At 41.2% G+C, this 23,502-nt stretch overlaps 2 protein-coding genes across 9 annotated transcripts; one reads left to right on the top strand and one right to left on the bottom strand.

Moving 5' to 3' along the window:
* Window positions 1–82: 82 nt before the first annotated feature.
* On the top strand, window positions 83–18,733 carry form3 (FH2 domain-containing protein formin 3). Of its 7 annotated transcripts, none has more exons than XM_069125924.1 (26): window positions 2,784–3,535; window positions 7,183–7,283; window positions 7,373–7,488; window positions 8,012–8,171; window positions 8,292–8,325; window positions 10,109–10,250; window positions 10,354–10,533; window positions 10,647–11,042; window positions 11,126–11,314; window positions 11,415–11,476; window positions 11,549–11,737; window positions 11,833–12,004; window positions 12,100–12,207; window positions 12,285–12,355; window positions 12,454–12,580; window positions 12,704–12,956; window positions 13,077–13,201; window positions 13,283–13,424; window positions 13,523–13,657; window positions 13,794–13,944; window positions 14,039–14,166; window positions 14,251–14,376; window positions 14,488–14,639; window positions 14,737–15,094; window positions 15,163–16,751; window positions 16,825–18,733. In XM_069125924.1, the coding sequence occupies exons 2-26, from the start codon at window positions 7,217–7,219 to the stop codon at window positions 17,089–17,091; spliced, it is 5,439 nt and encodes a 1,812-aa protein (XP_068982025.1). In that variant the 5' UTR covers window positions 2,784–3,535; window positions 7,183–7,216; the 3' UTR covers window positions 17,092–18,733. The 7 variants fall into 7 exon arrangements, 4 of the variants coding, with proteins under 4 accessions (XP_068982025.1, XP_068982024.1, XP_068982027.1 ...); XM_069125923.1 differs by having other exon boundaries at window positions 14,485–14,639; XR_011174850.1 differs by lacking the exons at window positions 8,012–8,171; window positions 8,292–8,325; window positions 10,109–10,250; ... (18 more) ...; window positions 15,163–16,751; window positions 16,825–18,733 and adding exons at window positions 83–216; window positions 311–468; window positions 816–918; ... (7 more) ...; window positions 2,421–2,526; window positions 6,851–7,051 and having other exon boundaries at window positions 2,594–3,535.
* shd (cytochrome P450 family 24 subfamily A member shade) lies at window positions 17,303–23,259 on the bottom strand. 2 transcript variants are annotated; one of them, XM_069125940.1, is made up of 11 exons: window positions 23,175–23,256; window positions 21,114–21,244; window positions 20,527–20,673; window positions 20,194–20,392; window positions 19,783–19,970; window positions 19,502–19,700; window positions 19,258–19,420; window positions 18,995–19,161; window positions 18,832–18,910; window positions 18,484–18,681; window positions 17,303–18,403 (listed from the first exon to the last, which is right to left on the bottom strand). In XM_069125940.1, exons 1-11 carry the CDS (start codon window positions 23,225–23,227, stop codon window positions 18,296–18,298), a joined length of 1,632 nt encoding a protein of 543 aa, XP_068982041.1. In that variant the 5' UTR covers window positions 23,228–23,256; the 3' UTR covers window positions 17,303–18,295. The 2 variants fall into 2 exon arrangements, with proteins under 2 accessions (XP_068982041.1, XP_068982040.1); XM_069125939.1 differs by having other exon boundaries at window positions 19,258–19,700; window positions 23,175–23,259.
* Window positions 23,260–23,502: the final 243 nt, after the last annotated feature.

Here is a 23,502-nt window from a genome sequence, read left to right as displayed (position 1 = left end):
TATAAGTAGTCCTTTTTTATATTATACGGCATTTCTAATTGTATTGTATTATATTTTTAAGAAATCCATCTGAGTACAAGTAGTTTACTTAGTTTTTAATATGTTGCAAGTATAAATTGATCATTTATTAATCCATCTACTGACTATAATGTGGATTTCTACTATAAAAGAATATACTGCCACCAGAGGACGTATTCATGTGCAATTGTATTCATGGTAAATAGTCTAATGAACTGATCAAGGTAGTATATGCAAAGGTTGATCGCTCTCTTTGTCTATCTACATACACATTTAAAATGTTTGTTTATAGTTGATAATCGTCCTAACAATACTAAGAATCATGGATTATGAATTTAAACTAAAAACTGATACAGATCGAACGAAAGTCGAAGATCTTTTTGAATTCGAAGGATGTAAAGTTGGAAGAGGAACTTATGGGCATGTCTATAAAGCTCGCAGAAAGGAAGGGTTAGTGTTTCTAACCTAACATAGAAGATTGCGTAGCATTTAATACTATTATATTTTACATGAATAAGAATAATCTTTAATTTTTCATAAATTGTATAAATCTATAGAAAATATCTTTTTGTTATTAGAAGATTGTAGCTTTTACTTCAATGTTTAAATAAAACTAATTCTTATACATGTTTTGTATGGTTTCTAGAATTATCTACATATAATATACACTGATTTATTCTAATTACTCTAGACATTAAGTACATTACATAAAATATTTATACAAGGTGTGAATTCTTTTCATTTTATCCTTTTCACTTTCTTTGATTATAATGCGTATATACTTGACATTTGAATAGAGTACCAGATAGCGAATTAAAATCTCGGCCAGACACAAAGGATTTTGGCCTAAAGCAGATTGAAGGTACAGGTCTTTCAATGTCTGCATGTCGAGAAATTGCAGTAAGTATCGATCCTTTCTTCTATATGTATACTCTAGCATTATATGTAATAATAATAATTTTATTACAAATATTTTGATATGCTTCTTTCTACAGTTACTTAGGGAACTAAAACATGTAAATGTGATTACGTTAATTAGAGTTTTTCTATCACACATTGATCGCAAAGTATGGTTACTATTTGACTTTGCTGAACATGATTTATGGGTATGTTCATGTTTATTACAAATACTTCCTAATAATACAGCTATCTTATTAAACAGTACTTTCTATCTTGTAGAATATTAATAGTTTCTTATTTTAATCCATAGCATATAATAAAGTTTCATAGAGCAGCAAAGGCTAATAAAAAACCTGTTATGGTACCAAAGGGTATGGTAAAATCTTTATTATATCAAATTCTAGATGGTATTCATTATTTACATTCCAATTGGGTGCTTCACAGAGACTTGGTAATTTATTATTATTTGCAAACACTATACATATATGTGTAATATTTTATGTATGATTAACTTGATATAATTTAGAAACCAGCAAATATCTTAGTAATGGGAGAAGGAAATGAAAGGGGACGTGTAAAAATTGCAGACATGGGTTTTGCTAGATTATTCAATGCCCCATTAAAGCCTCTTGCAGACTTGGATCCAGTTGTAGTGACATTTTGGTATAGAGCACCAGAATTGCTTTTAGGTGCTAGACATTACACAAAAGCTATAGGTATTTTTTATATATTCAAAAATTAAAATTAACTATTCGTGCATAATTGCTTCCAAGTATTTTCCTTCTGTTGTTTCAGATATCTGGGCAATTGGGTGTATATTTGCAGAACTTTTAACTTCTGAACCTATATTTCATTGTAGGCAAGAAGATATTAAGACTAGCAATCCGTATCATCATGATCAATTAGATAGGTAAAAATTTTGTTTGATATATTACTATGTTCATAACATAGAAGATAAGAGAAAAAGAAACGAATTTCTTTGATGTTTAGGATATTCAATGTGATGGGATTTCCTTTGGAAAAGGATTGGGAAGATATTAAGAAAATGCCAGAACACCCTACATTATTGAAAGACTTTAAAAGATCAAAGTTAGTATTTTTTTAAAAGTAGTTGTCTTACAGAAAAATTAAAATTTGTAACTTAATTTTAATTTAAATATAAACCTTTTTACAGCTATGCAAATTGTTCTCTTACAAAATATATGGATCGACATAAAATTAAACCCGATAGTAAAGCGTTTAATCTGGTGAGGCTAAGTAAAATATTTTAAGTCCTAACCATTTTTCCGAATAATAATATTTAAACATTTCAGCTTCAAAAACTGTTAATGATGGATCCAAATAAACGAATAACTTCTGAACATTCTATGCAAGATGCTTACTTTCAAGAAGAACCATTGCCAACGCAAGAGTATGTTTGTAACGATTTATGTGATGTTGTCTCAATCATATCGATCGATTACTGGTAAATCTAGAGTCAATCTAATTAAATAATGTTGTAGTATATTTGCCGGTTGCCCTATTCCTTATCCGAAACGGGAATTCTTAACGGACGACGATACAGAGGAAAAGACTGAAAACAAAGCACGGCAAAATCAACAACAAACTGTGAGTGTATATAGATTTATTCGTGTAATTGGTTTCCCTTCTTACGAATTTCGTAAAATTTTAGCAGCAAAATCAACAACAACAAGGGAATGGCGATCATAATCATGGACAAAACGCAAAGCGGGTGAGACTCAATGGTCCTCATGGGGCTCCAGAATTTCATCAACATCAGAGTCACGCAATGACCCATCAACAGCCTCCAGGGATGGTTTATTCTACAGCACAACCAACGCAACCGTCAAATTTTCATCAACGCTTTTAAACGATTTCGTTTGAACGATTGAATTCATTGATAGAGCAATTAAATTATCAGTTTACTGATTTAATCGATTTCTGTATCAATGAACAGACCAGCGACTCCTGTATATTCACAGTACGATAATATAACTTTATTTATATATTGTATACATGTATATGTCTTACAAAATACTCTTTAGACTCTACATGCATTTCAAATTTCAGAAATATCACACTACGACACGTTAGTAATATTACTGAAAACAATATATCGATTTCTTGCCCCTAATAAGCGACATCAGTACATTTTTGGTAATTTCAAGAACATCTGAGAAATCATACAGCTCCTAAATATCCTTGCGTTTACTTTACGTTTAACTACTAATCAAACAAACAAACAAAATATTATATTGGTAGGATAGGGGAAGAATAAATGGTAGCCAAAATCAACTCGAAAAAGGTAGAGTTTGAAAAAGGGGACGAATGAAATGAAAAAAGAATGCAAATTGGAAAGTAAATGTGGAGTCTTCATCCAGAGGATGACGAAGACGAGTGAAGTTGAATTGAGCGAAGGGAAAGTACGCATGCGCGGTAAATCATTCCGCAGCAAGGTGGCGGTCCGTCGTGCCGCGCGCTCCTGAAACGCAGTTTCCGTGAATCGGTGCTTGACGAAAAAAGTGTGCGTGAACCGCGTGTTACTGCGATCGAGATGCCGATCAAACTACGGCCCATTTATTCGCCAGTCAGCTCGTTGTTTAAATGAAAATAAAAGGTGAGAAACATCTTACGTATCGAACTATGTACGCGACTTTTCTTTCCTACTATTCCACGTTTTGTCAAGTTCCATTAATCTAGAAGATGAGCACCTGTCAAACCTGGTCGCGTTCCCTTTTTTTTTAGCGAGGAACACTGTTCTCGATGAAACTTGCTTGTTTCGTTAGTATTGGTTCAAAATAATTATTATCCGGGTATTTTTTACTTTTTCCAATTTATAAAAGTGGTCTGTTGTTTTCACAAATTCAATAGCGCACGCGTTATTTCCGATTTCGAGCGAATATTCGTATTGCACAATACTAAAAAATCTCTTGCGTAATAAACAACGAAAGAATTCTAATCGTGTTGTATAACATTTAAAAAAATGATGCAGTATTATTTGTCGATTTCTCACTTTGATTTCTCATACAGTAAATGAACACTCGATAATGTTTTTCGAGCGTTAGTGATGAAACATAATGTTTCTTAGATTTTGATCGGTAGCTGCAAACCGTAAACAGTGATATTTTACATAGCTGCTAATATTGCGTAATTAAAAGCCATAAAATAGGTATTTTTCCTTAAAAGCATTTTTTTCGTGACGAAGAAAAAAGATTATAGAAGTTAAGATTTTCAATTTTAAAAATATCAAGAAACATTATAAATACAAAAGTAAAAGTAGTGGAGGGGGAGGGGGCGATCCTGACCACTATAATCCAACAACCAGTTGAGGGCCATGACCACGTTGCGACAAGGTAACCGCAATTAACTCGGATCGATGTATTAATCGAACGATTCGAAATCCTAACTGTTTCCGAATCGTGTTGAACAACTATAGGAAATATGTTAATACAGTTAAGACGATACATGGTACATATACGTACACATATGTATATTTAATGCGAATTAATCAAGACGTGCTATCCACCAAATGCGATTCGTCGCAGACATATGTAAATGTTTATGTTTCCTGAGAATTCTGTTATTATATTCGTGACAGAAAGCAAAAGACAGAAAAATCCAAGGAAAGATAGGCATTTTGTTTCGCACAAGGACGTTCAGAGTATTCTATTCTAACTTTCACACGAAGACAAACATGACGAAACTAGCAATCTCGTATCCTCGTATCTTAGTACGAAGATCAGTTCAAAAGATGTTCGAAACTTTGTATCAGAAACGGTACCCTAAGTATCGGTACCCCGAAACAAAATAAAAAGACGCTGATCGGATAATAGAACGATGCATCGATCATCGATAATTCCATTGGTCTCTTCGTAACTTGTTACGAAAAGATTCAAGATAGCCCTATCGTGCGGCTCTATACATGGAGATGGCCTCTGTTCGATATACGTTTTCTCTAAAGGAATAAGTAATCAAGGTACGATTTGGAAATATCGCGGTAGATCGCACACTTGCTCCTGGAGCTAATATTAAAATGCCGAACAATGATAGTTGGAACAGCGAAGTGTCATTCTCGTCTATAGCTGTAAAGATCTATAGAAAAATTTATCTTGCCAAAATGTGAACGCGTCCACGCGGACCTACAGACCGCGATCTTCCGTGAATTCGAATCGCGAACATGACGTGATCGCGATTCGCATGGAATTCTCTTTTCGGTGACGAACGTCCGAGAAACGACATTGGCGATGGTCGAAACTTCTTTTGTCGGTAGTGAAAGACGTGGGAAGAGAGGAGAGCAGATTGTCGGTGAACAGTGAACACATACTTAACTTCGCGCTGTCGTACGCGAAAGAGAACGAGAACAAGAATGAGAGACAGAGAAGAGAGGCGAGGTCAACAAGGTACCCGATATGGTATCCCACGTCCGTCGAGAGTGCTATTTCATGTATATGTATGCCTAAATATACACGATACACACATAAATTCGTACACGCGTTCGTAAGATCGTCTCTGCTTGCCTCTAAGTATTAGGAATCGTCACAACTGAATTACTAAATGTAATATTATACACGGCTTTGCGATTGCTTTTATCGCCGTTTCTTTTCGTTTGACCAAATTTCATCGATCTTTGGTATAGGTCATTTGGTATATTCGTCATGCCTTCGTATAGGAACGCCTGTAAATTACGCGGAATGCTCGACGGTTCGGTTTACGAGCGATATCCTCGCCCGAAAGATTCATTTTGGTAAGACACCATAGAGAACGAAGCTCGACATCGAAGCGTATCTTTCTTTTCATTCTTTCTTTTTCTTTTTTTTCTTATGTCAATGTATCGGACCGCACGGCCTTCCTAAGATGGCCAGTGCCACCGTAAATGCAGACACGCAAGTGCGAACTTGGAGGTCGTCGGTAGGAACGATTGCAGGAAGCACCGATGACTTAGTACGGCTGCAGCAAGGCGTACCAGCATGAATCATTTCTACCAGCTTCTACTGCGCTGGCGATATATTCGGAAACGTACTCGTGAATCTCCCTTATTTACGATTAGGAGTCTATTGGTTCTCGTCGTTTGAAAAAGTATCGTCTTCATCGGTGTTCGAGAGCAATCGTAACGCGTTACTCGATATTACACATGCACTGCAATTTTCAGATCTTTCGTCACGAGCGAAAGTCAATTTATCGACGAGAAATTTGCTCTTAGCTCTACTGACGCGATCGATATCGAACGATTCATCCAGTATTTACTTACACGTATATATAATACGTACTCCTTAATCGTGGCCCTTAATAATATTCAAGAATCTATTTTTAAACGTGACTAGAGGTATGCGCATGCATACGGTGACGCAATCCTATGGTTTTTCCCCTATATTTCCCTCTCTCCCTTTCCCCTCTTCTTTCTCTCTCTCCCTTTCACTCTTACTCTTTCGCGCCTCTTCACCCCTCTTTTTCTTTCCGTTGCTTTCCTCCCTCTCTCTCTCTCTTTCTCTCCCCTTCCACTGTACGATTGTCTCTCTTTCTTTTCTCGTGTCCTCCAATGTAAGTAAGTATTTACACTTATGTATTCTTCGACGACGTACATATTTCTACATTCACGGTCTTACGAAGCGGGAGACTTCATTTTTCGTACAGCGACACTACCTTCCTTCATTTCGATTTTGCTTATTCTCGCTCCTCCATTCATCCAACACGGCATACCGAATGAATATCGAAATCTCCAACGAAATAACTTGGATATGCTTTAAAAATCGAAAATAAAGTCTTCGACAGTCGTCACTTACCAGATTCTTCCCTTTTCTATCGGAGTTCGATAATTGGACTATAAGTTGCGGCCTCGTACGAGACACGCATAAAGAAGAGCGTGTCACGTTGACGCTCGATCTAGACCTCGTTCTAATTCAACTTGGTTTTATCTTGTTTATTTTGTTAGTAGAAATTGAAGCGTTTCCGTGGAGTCGTAGAGTGGCGAGATGTTTTCAGAGGATGATCGGTAACGTTAAACTTCAAGCTTCATTGAAATCTCATTAGATCGTCGAACCGTAAATCCGTAGCAAGTATGACGGTATATCAACTCGTGATTCGCAAATTATGGTAAAAGAAGTTGACTGGCCGTTACGAAACGCTATTAGACACGGTATATTAGATTTTTCCTTCTGTGTAACGTAATTACATTTATGCGCTACTTTGTTAGTTTATCGAGTTATCGCGTAATTAAATGACGGTAACTTTTGAAACTCGATCAAAAACCGTTTTCGTTTGTTTCAGATTCGGCGCAGAAGGTTTCTCAAATGCAGCCGATATGGATTCCCACGTTGGTCTCGACTATATCGTGGATAATCCCGATTACTGCGTCAAGCTCGCCACGGGTAAAATTATTCAATGTTCTCGATAGCTCGAATGTCAGATAACCAGCTCCGATTGCATCCTATTAATCGCATATCTCGTTGAATTTCAGCCTTGGACACAGCGTGTCCCTCGGTTAAGAAGCAAGTGGTAGAATTGCTTTCGGCGCTGTGTGTTTACAGCCAGGATGGAAGACAGAGAGCTATCGATACTCTTCACGCGTATCAGGTGATCGAACTTGAGTAACAAATTCGAACATAGATGGGTTGTTCGTTCGTTCGCAGAGTAATGAAGTATTACCTCAAAGAACCGCAATTTTTATCGTGGTGGTATTAGGTAGCGTTTAAATGCAAGGTTGTCGTATCTGTTCGATGCAGACACAAAGAACGCAAAGTGGCGTGCTAAGTTTGCGTAAAAATCACAGTTCAAGGTCTCTCTCCGGCAAACAAAGGACAATAGATATATGTTGCTTGGAAGCTCCGTTCGCGAGAATCACCAGGCTACGGCTACGCTATTGCACGCTACACAAACGATGATTCTGTGCGACACGTTTTCTTATCGGAAGCCAATTCGTTCTTTGTATCGCATCGCAAACAAATTTTGAAAGTCGCAACACCGGAGTTGGTGTTCGCGCGAGCGCCTTCGTCACAAACGCGAACGAGAACATTTAACGTCTTTTACGTTCTTCTTTGTTTTGCATTTCCATCTTCGTTTCGATAGCGGAGAAATAACGATCGGTGACACGTTGCAGAAAAGGAAAAATGAACGATATCGATTACGAATCGTGGTGGAAGAGTTGCAGAACGCCACTGCCGAAGATTATCGGACCGCACTATTGGCATTCATAAACTGTTTAGTCATCTCTACGCCAGTGCTGAAGGATCGCATAAGAATTCGCAACGAGTTCATCGGTTAGTAGGCAGATGTTGAAATTTCCCAATCACTTTTATATCGTTGACGATGTCTAGCATAGATGTATCTGGGAGAGAAACGAGCAATATAACCTAACACGTGATTTATCTCGGTTGCAGGTTTGAAGCTCCTTCCGATTTTGAACGAGCTGCGGTGAGTACAGTACGACGACCTGGATTTATGACATTAACTGATTAACACCTTAACATCGTTGAATAATAAATAATAATGAACGTTACGAAAGGGCGCTTTATTGTACCCACACCTTCTCATTTGCACTTAATGCATCGTTAATATCGCGCATGCATCGAGCGTCGCATCGTACGCAACTAGCCAGAATTATTAAACGATTCCATCGAGGATTGGTTGACTAACGAAGCAGCAATACATTCAGCCTATGCGATGTACGACAGTTGCATGCACTAATCCAATCATCGTGTTCGCATTTCCGTTCTCCCTCTCTCGTTTTCAGGTGATCACATTTCCACCTATTCTCGTTTATGCGTCCATACGTACGATCGTCGCGTCATACCGCGATATCGTCGTGCGCAAGCGAAACAAAAGTAAGACGAACTGGACGAAACTATGATTGGAACTACAATTATTTGCGTCGAATCGCGAACTCGCAGTTTTGTCCTTTCTGTTTAACCCTCTACAGGAATAGTACGATCTGTCATTCCTCCGCGGGATGACGGACGAACAAACTATTCTTGATCGAGCAAAACCAATCACGTGGAAGCTGCTTTAAATATCGATCGAGAAAATCACCGGTCAGAATTTACGATAAAAGGAATCGTAACCGATGCGTCCGATATCGTCAACGTTTCGTCGGAACGAGATCGTGCTTCAACTTTCCTACAAATTCTTGTCGATCTTTCGATTCGTTAAATCGTGTCTGTAATAAGAACGTTAGAACGATGCGACTACGCGAGAAAGTTAGCGGTTTATCGATCGCGCGTATCTACGTATTCGGAAATCGTTGAATTTAGTTCGTCTCGCTGTCTGTTCCTGTCTTTTTCGCCGAATTCCTCGTAAAATTCACCGTTCTCCTCGTAACTGAACGGCGCGCGATCCAAAACGTAGAGAAGGTGAAAATGAAGGAAAGATAGAGAACGAGGAAGACGAGGAGAAGATGCAAATCGCGTGCGAAAGCGAAAGAACGTTCGCGCAAAACGGAGAGGAGCAAGGGAAAAAAGAAGAACCGAAATACGTGGCTCGAAGGGAGAGAGAAAAGACCGAATTAACTCTCCGCGAGTATGCTCGAGCCGCGATGAGATGTAGCTATAGCTGGTACCAACGGACTCGGCTGGAACGCCGCCGCGCCGTGATACCTCTCATTCGTTTGAATATTTATACTCGTTGAATGCTCGTCGAGATCGTTCGAAATCTCATAATTCGTCGTCGTCTCGCGTTTTCTTTCGCCTTTTACATGTCGCGTACGACCTTCGTCGAGATACACGCATTCAGTTACGCGTTCAGTACGAGCGAAACAATTTAACGAACCTGTTATCGCCGTTTCGACGATACAAGTACGACACGTAGTGTTTAGTGCAAAGTGATATTCTAAATTTTATCTTTTGATTCGAGACGATTCTTTGCGTTTAAAAGTTAGTCCGTCTGGATAATCGTAAATACAGTAACTATATCGCACCTATGTCAGGAGCGTAAAGCGTAAGATACGATAAATCGGTTGCGCCGTGTGCGTCAGCTCGCTTTGTTTCGCATAAAAAATCAGCGAAACGAAAAGAGAGTAGGAGAAATAGGATCGAATCGAGAAAGCAAGAAAACCAGAGAGAAGGAAAAATCGGTAGGATAAAGAAATAGAAATTGTAGAGAAAACACGCTCGTGTCGAGCGAGACGAAAATAGAGCGAAGAGCTCGATGTAAGGGCTTAAAACGTACCCGGATCAGGAAGGTGACGCGATTGTTCTTGCAGGAAAAGCCACGCACCGGATCTGAGAGTGCAACTCGATGTTTTCGACGACCAACGAGAAACCGACGAGGAATTATCGAATCACGGACCACCTGGAATCGATCTTTCTTCCCACGTGGATGTCTTTTATGCGATCTTTGGACAAGTAAGAACTCGATATCGTTAGACGAAACTTTGCAGACGTTCTGTTCGCGCTTGACGTTATTAGATACGATCGATAACTTCTGTTCCGCGTCCACTTTATTTAGATCGCTGATACACCACAAGAAATACCATTCTTGAGTATTCTCCAGCATCTGTTACGGCTGGATCCGAAAGATGCTGCTAGCGATCTAGCATGGGATACGGCAGAGACGTTGGTTCATAGAGCTACGCTGTTGGAGAATCGAGAAGACGCTACCAAATTGTTGCGCTCACCTAGTCTTCAGGTAATGACTTGCCTTACAATTCCACTCCCATCGAATTTCCTCCTACAATGACTCCGTTTATTTCGTTTTTATCATTAGAAAACTAAGAAATGAACGAGTAATCCATTTTCCAGACGAATCTCTGTTGTCACTGTCGAGGTACCGATCAGACGTGCGGAGCCTCCCGAAAAGCGTCGTTATCGGTGAACAATTCGACGACGCCTCTGCCACCTTTACCGCCTCCTCCTCCACCTCCTGTACCCGTTGATCCATCAGGTACAAGCTCGCCGACACAAAATCGCGTTTTACCACCACCTCCGCCTCCACCGCTTCTTACCGGCAACGCTACGTACGCCGATGCATCGATGGATCCACCGCCAATGCCACCGCCGTTGCACGCATTACCGGTCACACGAGTACCCACCCCCGAGCCGACGAATAATCACGCGAGACTACTGCCACAACAGGAAATACCCACCCCCAAGGCAAAAATGAAAACCATCAATTGGAACAAGATACCAAATCACAAGGTTCGCTTCTTTGCCAAACGATCTCTCGATCTTCGCCGCTTCCATCGATATCGTTTTATCGTTTTGGATACCATGATTCCTAGGTGATCGGAAAGCGCAACATTTGGTCTCTGGTTGCCGATGAGCATCAGAATTCTCCCATGGCGGATATAGATTGGGCAGAGATGGAAGGGCTGTTTTGTCAACAAGTGCCGCCGGTATTACCAGCCGCCTCGTGCTCCTCCTACGGAGCAAACTCCGATGCCGAGAGACGACGTAGGGAACCGACCGAGGTACCACGTATTTACGTATTTGATATGTAACTACATAGATTTTTGCGCGGGTCACTCGATCCGAATTTTCTTTCACGAGTTTCTTTCCAATTTATTTCAGATCGCGCTTCTCGATGGCAAGAGGAGTTTGAACGTTAATATATTCCTAAAACAGTTCCGTAGGTAAGCGATCTATCGCGATCTTCTATCCGAGACATAGAGATACGGATTGAAAACGTTGCCGATGATTTCCAGTTCGAACGAAGATATTATTCGGCTTATAAAGGACGGCAGTCACGACGAGATCGGGGCGGAGAAGTTGCGCGGCCTTCTAAAAATTTTACCGGAGGTCGACGAACTGGAAATGCTCAAGAGCTTCGACGGGGACAAGTCGAAGCTCGGAAATGCCGAGAAATTCTTTCTGCAACTGATTCAAGTACCAAAGTAAGTATCTTCGACGTAGTTTCTTATCATATGTATTATAATAGATGTCGGAAAAATTGAAATTGAAATAAAATTCGCCTGGTGTGCCTTGCCAGTTACAAACTACGCATAGAATGCATGCTGCTGAAGGAAGAATTCGCCGCTAATATGAGCTATTTAGAACCAAGCATCAATTCGATGATCCTAGCTGGTGAAGACTTAATGACGAACAAGCCACTTCAAGAGGTGTTGTACATGGTTCTGGTGGCCGGAAACTTCCTCAATTCGGTACGAAAATAGAACGAAACCACTCGCGTTCGTTGGAAAATTGACGCGCGCAAATGCGAACACGTAACTAAAATTATCGTCGTCTATGTACGTAGGGTGGTTACGCTGGGAACGCCGCCGGAGTAAAGTTATCCTCTTTGCAAAAAATAACTGAAATCCGAGCGAATAAACCAGGAATGAACCTTATACATTACGTAGCTTTGGTAACGTATATTCTTCGTGTTTCTTCGTTTACGCGTATCGTTTCTAGTTTATGTTCGAACGTTTCGTGCACCCGTAGCAAGCCGAAAGGAAGAGGAAGGATTTGCTGGATTTCGCAAAGGGTATGACCACTCTGGAAGCCGCTACGAAGTAAGTCCTTCGCGAAAATAATCTACTCGATTTAAACAACAGCTAAAACGTTCTCTCTTTTATCCTTTGTCGTGTGTGTGTGTGTTCGTGGTACACAGGACCACAACGGAGCAATTAAACAACGAATTTAACGCACTCGACACAAAGATCAAAAAGATCAAGGCACAGATTAATTTTCCTTCGACGGAAACCGACATACAGGAACAGATGGCACAATTTTTGCAGGTACCGCGTCTTTAATGATTACTTGGTTGTTGGTAAAACAAAGAAAAAGGAAAAAGGAGGAAAACGTTAGAAAATCATCGAACGTGTCAAGAAAATCTGATTAAACTCGCGCTTTTGTCGTAGATAGCGGAACGAGAAATGAGTCAATTGAAACGAGACATGGAAGAACTCGAAACGTTAAGACGATCGCTCGCCGAATTTTTCTGCGAAGACAGCAACACTTTCAAGATCGAGGAATGCCTCAAGATATTCCATCAATTTTGCCAAAAGTTTAATCAGGCTGTCGCAGAAAACGAGAGACGTAGAATTCAAGAGGAACAGATATTGGCAAGGCGCAAACAACGAGAAGAACAACTTTTGGCTAAAAAACGACTATGTACGTGATATAAATATGTATAATCTTTGTCCCCTTTTCTTTTCGTCAAGTCGTACATTAGCCTTTCTCTTCGATCGTTACTTCGTATCACAATCGCGTCATTTTACCCAAATGTTACAGTGACCAATAACCAACAACAAATCGAGGCGCCAACCTCTGAATCTGAATGCAATTTAATTGGTTACGATCCTTTCGATCTTGCTAGCGGTTTACCTCAAAGGAATTACGGTCGTCCCGACGTTAAGGTATACGTTTCTCATTTACTCCTTCGAATCAACGAAAATAACCATGTTCAACTTTCGATTTTTCGATTCTCCTTGATTTAGATCAAAAGACTGCAAAACGGGGCTGTCACTTCCGACGAAGATGTCTCGATAACCGGATCGCCTAATATTCGACGACGTTTAGGTTCTTGTTCCGGCGGAATCGTCGACCAGCAATCTACCAAAGAAGAAACTTACTCGCCAGGTATTCCAACTTTATTCCTCGATCACGCGCGTTACCTTTCTATCGGACGCGACTTATCCTTCTTCGCTACTGTTCTGCGTCTTCTTTCACGTTCACAGATGTTACCCCGAACGGTACCCTTCGTCGTCGAAGAAGTCGAATACCCTGCGAGGATGACGACGGTAATTTAATGGACTTCTTAAGGACGTCGGGTCAAGACGGCACTCGTGAAAGAAAATCGTGGGGTAGCTTAGGTATAATGAAATCGTTCGCTCTTCTTTTACGATACGTAAAATTCCTTTAAGAAATTTGTTCTTCGTTCGTCTAAAAATAGTAGTAGTAATAAGAATAATAGTAATAATAATCTTTTTCCCTGATCAACGAGCACAGATCGGTCGTGGGCAAGAAGAGCACGCGGCCAGTCTCGCAGAAGCGATCTATTAAACGCAGATTTCTCGATCGATCGCGAAAGGCCAAGTTCTCCGTCACCTTTACTCGAGAGCAAACCTTTCTTGCAAGAGGAAGAAACGAAACCTGCAGGGTAAGCAACGTTCCTAATCAATCTGTACTGTACACAACCTGTATCAATACTGTAATCAACCTGTAAATATGCTTTTATGTCGAATCGTAAATAGGAAAGCATGGCGGCAGAAGATCGAGGCATGGTTATCGGAGAACGAGAAAGAAGACCGTGCAGGCGAAGAGCTGCAGAAAAAAGCAAGACAGTTGCACCATGCGAATCGACGCTCCTACGAAGACTCTGGTAAATATCGAGTATATGTGTACACACGTACTAGCATATATGTACATTGCGAAACGTTTTAAACTCCGTTGACTTAATGCGTAGAGAGCGAAGGCAAGACGAATATTCAAATCGAAGCTGGTTCCACCCACGATACGTACTCGGAAGTTTACGACTGGCGCCCGTCCGTTGAGAAGACAGATGTGATGCGCACGATGGAAGCTATCGAAGGTTATTCTTTCTATCATATTGCATAGATCATCTTTACCATTTCTATCAAATTTCTTTCTAGTTTATAATTACGAATCGAATTCGAATACGAACTTGTTTTCGTTCCAGAAGCCGAGACGCATCCATCGCAAAAGGATAAATCTCCTTGGCGAAAGTCGAGCCTAAACGTACCAAATAGTATGGAAGAGACTGACCCGCGTTATTCCCGCAGGCTAAGATCACGACTCAGCGCAGAAAACGTGTTAACATCCAGCACTTTGCAGGTTGATACACTTATTCAATCATCGAGTACCGATTTCCCTCTTGTCAACAAAAAGAAACGATTGCAAGTTTTGTCTTCTGTTTCTCTTCTTATTGCAGTCGATCAAAGAGGAAGAGAGAAAGAAGAATAAGACTACCGACGTGGTGAATTCAAACCCTCAAGATGAGTTAACGATTTATCTAAGACAACCTTACGTCGACTCTCAAACCGCTGGATCGCGGAGATTTTCGAAACTGAAGAAAGGCGCTGACGAAGAGAAGATCACCGACAAGATCGAGATCGATTCCGATAATATAGAAACACCTCCAGCAACTAGAAAGTTATTCAGTCCACCTAAAGAAGTGAAGCCGGTTGAGAAAGAACCGTGTAAAAGAGAACGTTGCAGCAGCTCTTTTCAAAGCAGAGACTTTAAGAATCCAATGTCGAAAAATGTAAATAACACAGACTTCGGAATAGGTAAGTGGTGTAAAGCGTTTTCCGCTAGTAATTTCGTTACCGTTGTCGTTATCGCTGATCCGTTTCAGGCAATTTTGATCGTTACTCGGCGGCAAGGAGAACGCGAAGATACAAAAAAAATCAAGACTCGGCAGAGAAAGACTCGAAACAAGAGCCGATGGTCGATGCCGAGTCGTTGGAAGTGAAACCAGCTGACCGTCCGCACTCTTTGCCACTGTCGGAAGAAGAAGGACGCGGCGAAGATTCTGTGCCATCCGTTTGGCAAGAGAAATCGAAACGGCAGGCGGAATCCTCGAGTTCGTTCGATATCGACACTGCATTGGCAGAGATCGCTCGTTCCGGCGAAGATCTTCAACGATTGTCGCGACCATTGGTGCACCGAACCTCGAGGCTACCGGTCAGTCAACCGTCAGCCGTTGTCGCCGTAACCAACACCGTTCTAAGTCCCGTGATGCAAGAGTCTCGACCTCGAGAATCCTCGTTGACCGTTCTCGCGGAAAGAGCTGTAACTAGCCGCGAACGACAGAGGACCATGATCGATCCTAGTCAGGTAAAAGAGGCGATCAGATTGACCAACAATCCGCCGAGTCAGGTGAACGAATGTCAAAACGTCTCAACGTGCCGATCTCGAAAGCAATCTCGATCTTTTGGAAAAAACGAATCCACGAACGATGAAATAGATCTAGCCATCACCGATTCGAATCGTTGCCAAGAAAACGCAGATCCTGACGTCGAGATTTACCACGACAAACGAGCCGAATCGACGCTGCGAAACCAAAGCAAGATACAATCCGTACGATCCAACACGGAGGGTTCGGTCTTTCATCCTAGATTCGTGCCGCCTGATATAAATGTCACCACCTCTACCCCCTCCTCTTTTTCTTTGTTGCCTGCTTCCGGAAAAGCTCGAGATCAAGAGATGAACGACGAAGGTTTCGAGGAAACGCAGAGTTTAGTTTCCGAAACCCTCAGTCAAGAAACGTCCTCCGGAAATTACGAGACGGATACCCACGATTCGACGCGATGCTCTCCAGCCGAATTACGCTATTCTGGAACCGATAATCATCCCCCCGTTCACACCACCATCGACCACATCCAGGTAACCGAACATGATCCGAGCAAATCGATCGGAGATGGGACGTTAAAAACAATGTCGTCGCCGTCACCACCGATCTCGAAAGGGTTCGAGAAACGAGCGGGCTCGATGAAACACACCAGCGAGAAGTCTAGCTTCCTTCCGAAACGAACAAACGCCTTAAAGCGGGACGTTTCAGTGAGAAAAGCGGCGGAGTCGATGCAACGAAATTCAAATCTGGCGTTCCAATCGAACAACAGTCAGACGAGGAACGAGGTAGAACGTTCGGGATCGAGAAGCAGTCTTCGTAGTTCGCGAAGTTCCTTGAATAGCGCCACGTCGGTAAACACCGTACGAAATTTAGTTCCGAATCACGCACCTCTTCGTACTTACACGTCAGCGATTTGCGCGTTAACCAACGATTTGCGAAAAAGTCCGTCACATAGTCCGTTACCGCCGAAAAGCAACGAAAAACGTCGAACGAATCCACGCGCGACGGTCACTAGAATACCAGCGAGCAGAAGCAGTAGCAGCGGAAGCAGCGTAGGTCCAACCGCGAGAACCGCTCGCAAATCTCTCGGGGTAAGCATTCAGCTAGCCAGCTATCTTCTAATTTTTATGACAGCTTGTGTAAAATAAATCGTCGTGTTTTCAGTCAACCACCGATGTGCAGAAAGCAAACAAAGGGCGAGCGCTCTTCTCGCGTAGTAGCAGCAGCGGAAGCGGCAGTAGCATGCGTCCACAGTCTTTGCCATTAAATCGTGTAAACGTCGAAAAGGTGCCATCGTCCATCACTAAAAGTAAGTTGATTCACCCAAGAACTGGAACCAGAAATCACAGTTTTATGAGACCGACAGCCGCAAGTGTGAACAAAGGTTCCATTCCGAATCTACCCAGGAGCATCAAAGGTTTGGTCAAGTAATAATTCTGTAGAAAAGAAAAAAGATTCGCTCAATACCGATTGACACGCATCGATAGCCGTTGGCGATGCCCTACATATGCTTTCTTCTAACACAATCATTATCTTTAAACACTCATCAGAGTTTCCTCGTGGAGTTTAAATCGTTCGCTTTGACATAGAACGTCGAAGTCATGTCGAGATCGTTCGTGGATGACGACATAGTCACCGTAAATTCATTAGATATCAGTTCATTCAGAAGCATATACATATATCGAAGACAATGGCACTCGTTTGAAAGATATTAGATTGCAGTATGAAATTACAATGTTTCAATGTGAGAGATTAAAAGGTCGTAGAAAGTTAAACGATGACCTAATATTTATGGTATCCCTTCGGGTACTAAATAAAATACAATTGCTGCGATGTGAGAAATTCAGAAGTACGAGGACTATTGTAAAATACCCTGTACGTATGTCGCCAACCGTTATGTAAAAATTTCCGGAGATACAATATGCATATATGACATTACGCTTTACAGAAACTTACTAAAGCATCGCGAAAACAGTGTATGCTGAATAATACAAGTTATTCGCATCGCGTGAAACGCAATTATCTTAATCTGGATTTGAACTGTCAAATTGCGATTAACAAGATAATGCAAAAAATAACTTATATGTACGCGAGTTTGTAGCCATCGTATACACTAGCTAATGTATCGAATAATTACTTTCAGTCTTTTCGAATTCAATTACATACACGCATGTATCATAGGAAATCACTAATAATCGATTAACTCGCACAGTACACACGCGAGTGTCGTTGATAACAAAAAAGAAATAAATATGTATTATGTAACTATGTTGAAAACAGACATTTTAATACCGGATCAAAACGGCAACGTCCTATATTCGCACTATATTCGGAATCGTCTTATTCTTATACGGGATGTACGACGATGTAGCAAAAATTCGTAAGTAATTGAAAACAGTTAGATAGTTAAAGAATAAGACGATTCCAAAGTACACGCGATGAAATGTAAAAAGCTATTATGATGTATCCGTATACTGTAACGATAAGTATTCCGAATTGGACGAACAAAAATTATTTACAACAAATAAATCATACTACGAATAGGCTACGAATATAAAATAACGATCGCTAACGAAATAACGACGATGCAAGATTTCGGTAATATTTAAACAAGCATTCGGTTCATTATATTTTCTTAAGAACGATCACGGAAGCCAAGGGAGACCGGACCCTTTGGCGCGAGAATAAATTCAAATTGCAGATCGAGCTCTTCGTCCACGATGATCTCAAACTCCCGTACGATCTGCGACAAAATTAGATAATTGAAAGTATAACGATGCAACACCAAACACGTTTCAAAATGTATCGCGCATGAAAACGAACCTTTGCCAAAATAAGCTGCAACGCGAGATCCACGAATCGCTTGCCCGGGCATATCCTTCTTCCAGTTCCAAAAGGCGCAACCAATAACGGTGAATGAGGATTGATAGGCGTTAGCCATCTATCAGGAAAATATCTTCCGGCATCTTTAAAATTCTCTTCGTCCATGCCTGCTATCCAAGTGTGTAAAAGGACCGTTGTCTAGAAGAAAAACGATGATTAAACGATGATCGAACGACGAGAAAGAAAAAAAGAAGCGAAAGAGAAGAAAATGAAAAAAAGAAAAAAGAGATAACCCTAAAGAACTGGTTTCTGATTAACACAAACAGAAGCACCGCAGCCGTTACTCACTCCAGTAGTAAGACGATAACCACTTAGTTCGATGGGTTCGTCCAAAATGCGAGCGATACAGGTTGTCGTTGGAATCATTCTAAATGCGAAACGACATAATGCAGCCACACGTTAAGACACGTTAAAATCTTTTTAGAAAAGAAATGCGTCGCGCGTTACGCACCGGAATGATTCGGTGATACATGCGCGCAGATACTTGGCGTGCCGTAAATCCTCGATCGTCAAATCGCAGCCAGGCGGTGCCAATGAATAGGTCTCTTCGTAAAGTTTAGCTTGTACATCTGGATTACGCCCGATCAAGTAGAATAGAAACACCAAAGTGTTTCCTAGCTGCGCACAACCATGAGACGGTAAGCATGCAAAAATGAGAAGATATTGTAAAGACGAACTGCATCGAAATGCAGTAAAAAAAAATAACGTTCTCACCGTGTGTATACCAGCCGCTATGAAGTCAACGATAGCCGCCTTCTTATCGCATATATCGAGACTCTTTTGCTTTAAAATGGATTGAAAAACAGCCTCGACCGAGTCGTCTTTAGCATCGTTTCGCTTCTCCAATATAGTGGCTTCGACGATCTCCGAAATGATACTGAAAACCAGCAATCTGTATAAGGCCCATCGAATGTTCAATCTATTCGCACGATACCGCCACGAACCAGCCAATACGTACTTGTATATCTCGTCCTCGCTTTCTATCAGTTGTTTGTACGCGGAAGTTGGTAATAATTTCCACAGCGGTAATCCGTAAAAGGCGTCCCGCGAGGCCGTAAAGTGTATCCTGACGGCTTCAGCTAATCTCGTAGCGAGCTCACTGCTGGAATCTGGCTTTAAGAAACCCAAATGTCGACCCAAGATCAAAGTACAGGTGCCTAGACCGAAGCGAATACAGAATCCAAGTGAAAGATCACGTTACGTGTGTGATAACCATTACGGCGGTAAAGTATATCTTACTTTCGAGTCCCATTTTGTAGGCAAGCTCCTCGAAACCTATTACTTCATATCCTGTCCTTCGTCGACGAATCAACTCGATGAATGAATCTGCGGCGATGTTCAAAGCCGGGAAGAAGCCAAGAACGGTATTAGCACCCGTCAGTTCTGACGTAAGAGCTAACCGAAGATCATGCCATGTTTGTCCCTGTCTATCGAATTATTCGTTCGTTTAAATCTAAATTAACAGCAACCTTCTCGTTTCTCCTACCAATGCGTTAAGCTTCTAGATATTTTACGACTGTAAACGCTTCTACGAAGAACTTTATCCTTCCCCTTTTATTTTATTACGTATGTGTACACACACACAGAGAAAGTTCGTCGTTAAAAAAATCAAAAAAAAAAAAAAAAAAAGGAGATAAAGGAGATACTCACTCGTTGACCAAACCGAGATTCGTGTAACGATCCCGACGAGTTCGTCGATAGTAGGATATGACCTCTTGTGGGGGTCGAAGTGGATACTTGGAATTTCGGCGGAGAATAGCTTCGATATCCTGACGAGAGAATACAGAGATCACAGGAAAGTTCCATAATGCTTCCTCTTTACACAACGGTCCATATCGTTTGTTCAAATCTATTCTTGAATCAGAAACGATCAGCTATGTTAAAATGTGTAGATATAGCGAATCGGAATCGGTTGTTCGCTACAAGACTCGATGTTTCGTGCCGTAACAAAAGCGACGCGTATACCAGGGCCAAATTTCTTACCTTTGTAAGCATCGTGAACCTTGTTCAGCTTATAGTAGCCGATACAAGAAAAGATCCATCTGGTTCCAAGAATCGGTAAAGGATACGGTCCCGGTACTTTGGTTACCGCTTCGCGCTTCTTATCGTGCTTCTCCTCGCCGGATGGTACTGTGAACAGATCGCACAAAAACATCAACGATCGTTTTCTCGAAACGTTCAAATCGATCTATGTACTATAGAGCGTATCAAGCAGCGAGCAATAATTTCTCAAGCAAGCAACAGGAGCGCATCGAACCACGAGGTTTAAAGTTAGAAAGGGGATTGTGATTGTATACTGTACACAAACGCGCAGCGCTTCGAATCGAAGGCCGCCCATACACGAAATATCATTTTCCTTCGACCTTTCAAATTTAAACACAACTACATATTCGAACACGACGTCGCGTCGAAAAAAGAAATTAGACATTGTTCTATGATACGATGGTAATTACATACGTGCACATTCTTCGTACTTTTTCTACTTGATTAGCGCGATTAACGATCCGTGTAAACGTACAAATTTATTTTCATAAGGCGATGAAAGGGTTATTATTTTCAGAGAAACTTACCATTGCTATTTTGAGACGTGCCGCTCCAAAACCACCATGCTGGCCGATAGCTAGTAGCGAAGACCAATATCGTCAAAAGAGTTACCGCGATTAGTTCGAACCAAGCACTCGAGAGTAACATCTCGACACTCCTGTAAAAGCAGGAACAAAATCGCCCACTTGCGAATATTGTCGTTCGATCGCGATTATTCGAATGGAAAAACAAATATTTGGAAGCTTGGTTATCATGTTACGAGATACCGATCTTTGAGCGAGAAGTACACATTGCGTACTTATTATCTCGCGGGCTCTCGAATCTTTAACTTGAACCCGACGCGACACAACGTGACGTGACGCGACTTGACAAACAATTATTATTCTTATAGACGTTCGTTATCTCGACGATAAAGGGATATATCGAGAAAACAGTCGCAAACTCGACACGCGCATACCAAACGCTATGTATTACGGTTATTTATATATTTTCATGTGACATCGGCTGCCGCGGCCGAAAAATTCGAATCGACGAACTGTAACCACGAGGTATAACGATCAACCGTGTCGCGTAAAACACGAGTAGGTATGTATACAGTTGAGACCCGGTGTAAAACTGTTCGATCCTAGATAGGTAGGGGGTTCGTTCGACCGGTCTATGGAGAACGATCGCGAAACAGGAAACTGATAGAGAGAGAGTTTGTTACGCTTCGAGAGAATATAGGAGAAGCGAAGCGCGTGTTAGTACCGCTCGCGGAAGGAACGCGGATCGCGATAAATCCAACTAGTCGTTGGCAAAAAAAAATGACGCACCACCGCTGCTCCGAGTCCATTCGAAGTTGACTGACTGTCCCAGTGTTATTTACGGACCGGCGGTTTCTTCTATTTGCAGTGGGCTGATAACACGTGTCGTCACAATGACCCTGCTCTCTCTTTCACTCGCTAATCTCAAAGCTGTTACACGGATCGGAGAGAAAATGCCTAAATACCCGTCCCACCGATGCGATGTGAACGATACGATACATGATGACACGCTCGTCGGCTTGTATACGTTTCACGTAACCAAGGCCTGTTGTCATTACGAAATGCGTAACTTGCCATGCTCGTGTTATTAAAATTTTCGAAATACATAGTAAGGTCGAACAAATACGGCAGGTTATTTTGGAAAAAAAAGAGAAGAAAAGAAAAGAAAACACACGATTCTTAGATTTCGTTAGTCCATTAGTACTGTGGCAGCTAATTAAATCTAACATCGAATCGAAATGTCTAACATCGTCACTTTGTTACAGGTTTCCTCGCTACGTTCCCCCGTGTTCTTCTAATTTTATACATACCTACTCTCAACGTTCTAAGATCGACGAGAAACACGTAACAAACCGATTAATGACAAAAATTATGTAACATCGCATCGAACGATACGTATATTGCTTTGATTAATAACCAAATTTCTTTTTGCGCCGTATGTATACGTATAGCGTATCGGTCGTGCGGACAAAGGGGTGATCTAACTATTAAATTTACAATTTTACGGTTTATCTAGGAAATATAAACGAAACTACGATACAATTGACTTGTTAACACTCCGAATTCGAGTATTCTATTATTTTATTCTCGCGTAACGTCTATCTGTGTAAATCGATGCAGACCGTCTTTGGAGGAAGTAAATAAATTCCATGAAAAACTAAACTGGACAAGACGAAATGAAAGAAATAAAAAATTTAAAAGAGACAGATAACGATCAAATCGATTTCAGTCCGTTCGGTTTATTACATTCAAATAACGATCATTGATCTAAAGAAATACGAGTATAAACCAATTATTCGTTCCCACGGTATAAGCGCTGATCTACCACTAGAACCACATGCTCACACGATGCGATTCACACTATTTATTTTAAATACGTGTACTGTCTCGCTTTAAATGGATTTTGTTCACATAAATATGAAGCAAAGGCAAAAAGACGATATGCAACGAGTGTTTCAATGACCCGCTTGTGCCCGGATAATCGACGGATTTGTTTAAATTCGCATATTCGTGTCACGGGTAATGATCAACTAGTGGATAAAAACAAGACGTTCTTGTACTTACGAAGGGTGCGCGTAGTCTGAAGTACAGTTAAAAAGAGACGCCAAACGTCGCATCGTGTCGTCGTCGTTGAGATGATTGTGATGGTGGCGGTAGCGGTAGTAGTGGTGGTGGTAATGGTGATTGTGGTGGTGGTAACGGTGGTAGTGGTGGTGATGGTGGTAATGATGGTAATGGTGATAATGGTGATGGACTATGGTGATTTTGCTACTCCCAATGAGATTAACCGTAACCGTGACAACGTTGACGAAATGAAAAGCAATTCATCATATTGATAAATCTATTTTCCTATGATAAAAAAGGAGGCAGGCAAATTCTCGTCTTACATTTT

Source organism: Bombus flavifrons, chromosome 13 (assembly GCF_040668555.2).
Source record: "Bombus flavifrons isolate JBK064 chromosome 13, iyBomFlav1_principal, whole genome shotgun sequence".
In the NCBI taxonomy this organism is placed as follows: domain Eukaryota; kingdom Metazoa; phylum Arthropoda; class Insecta; order Hymenoptera; family Apidae; genus Bombus; species Bombus flavifrons.
This window is presented reverse-complemented; position numbering and strand designations above follow the sequence as displayed.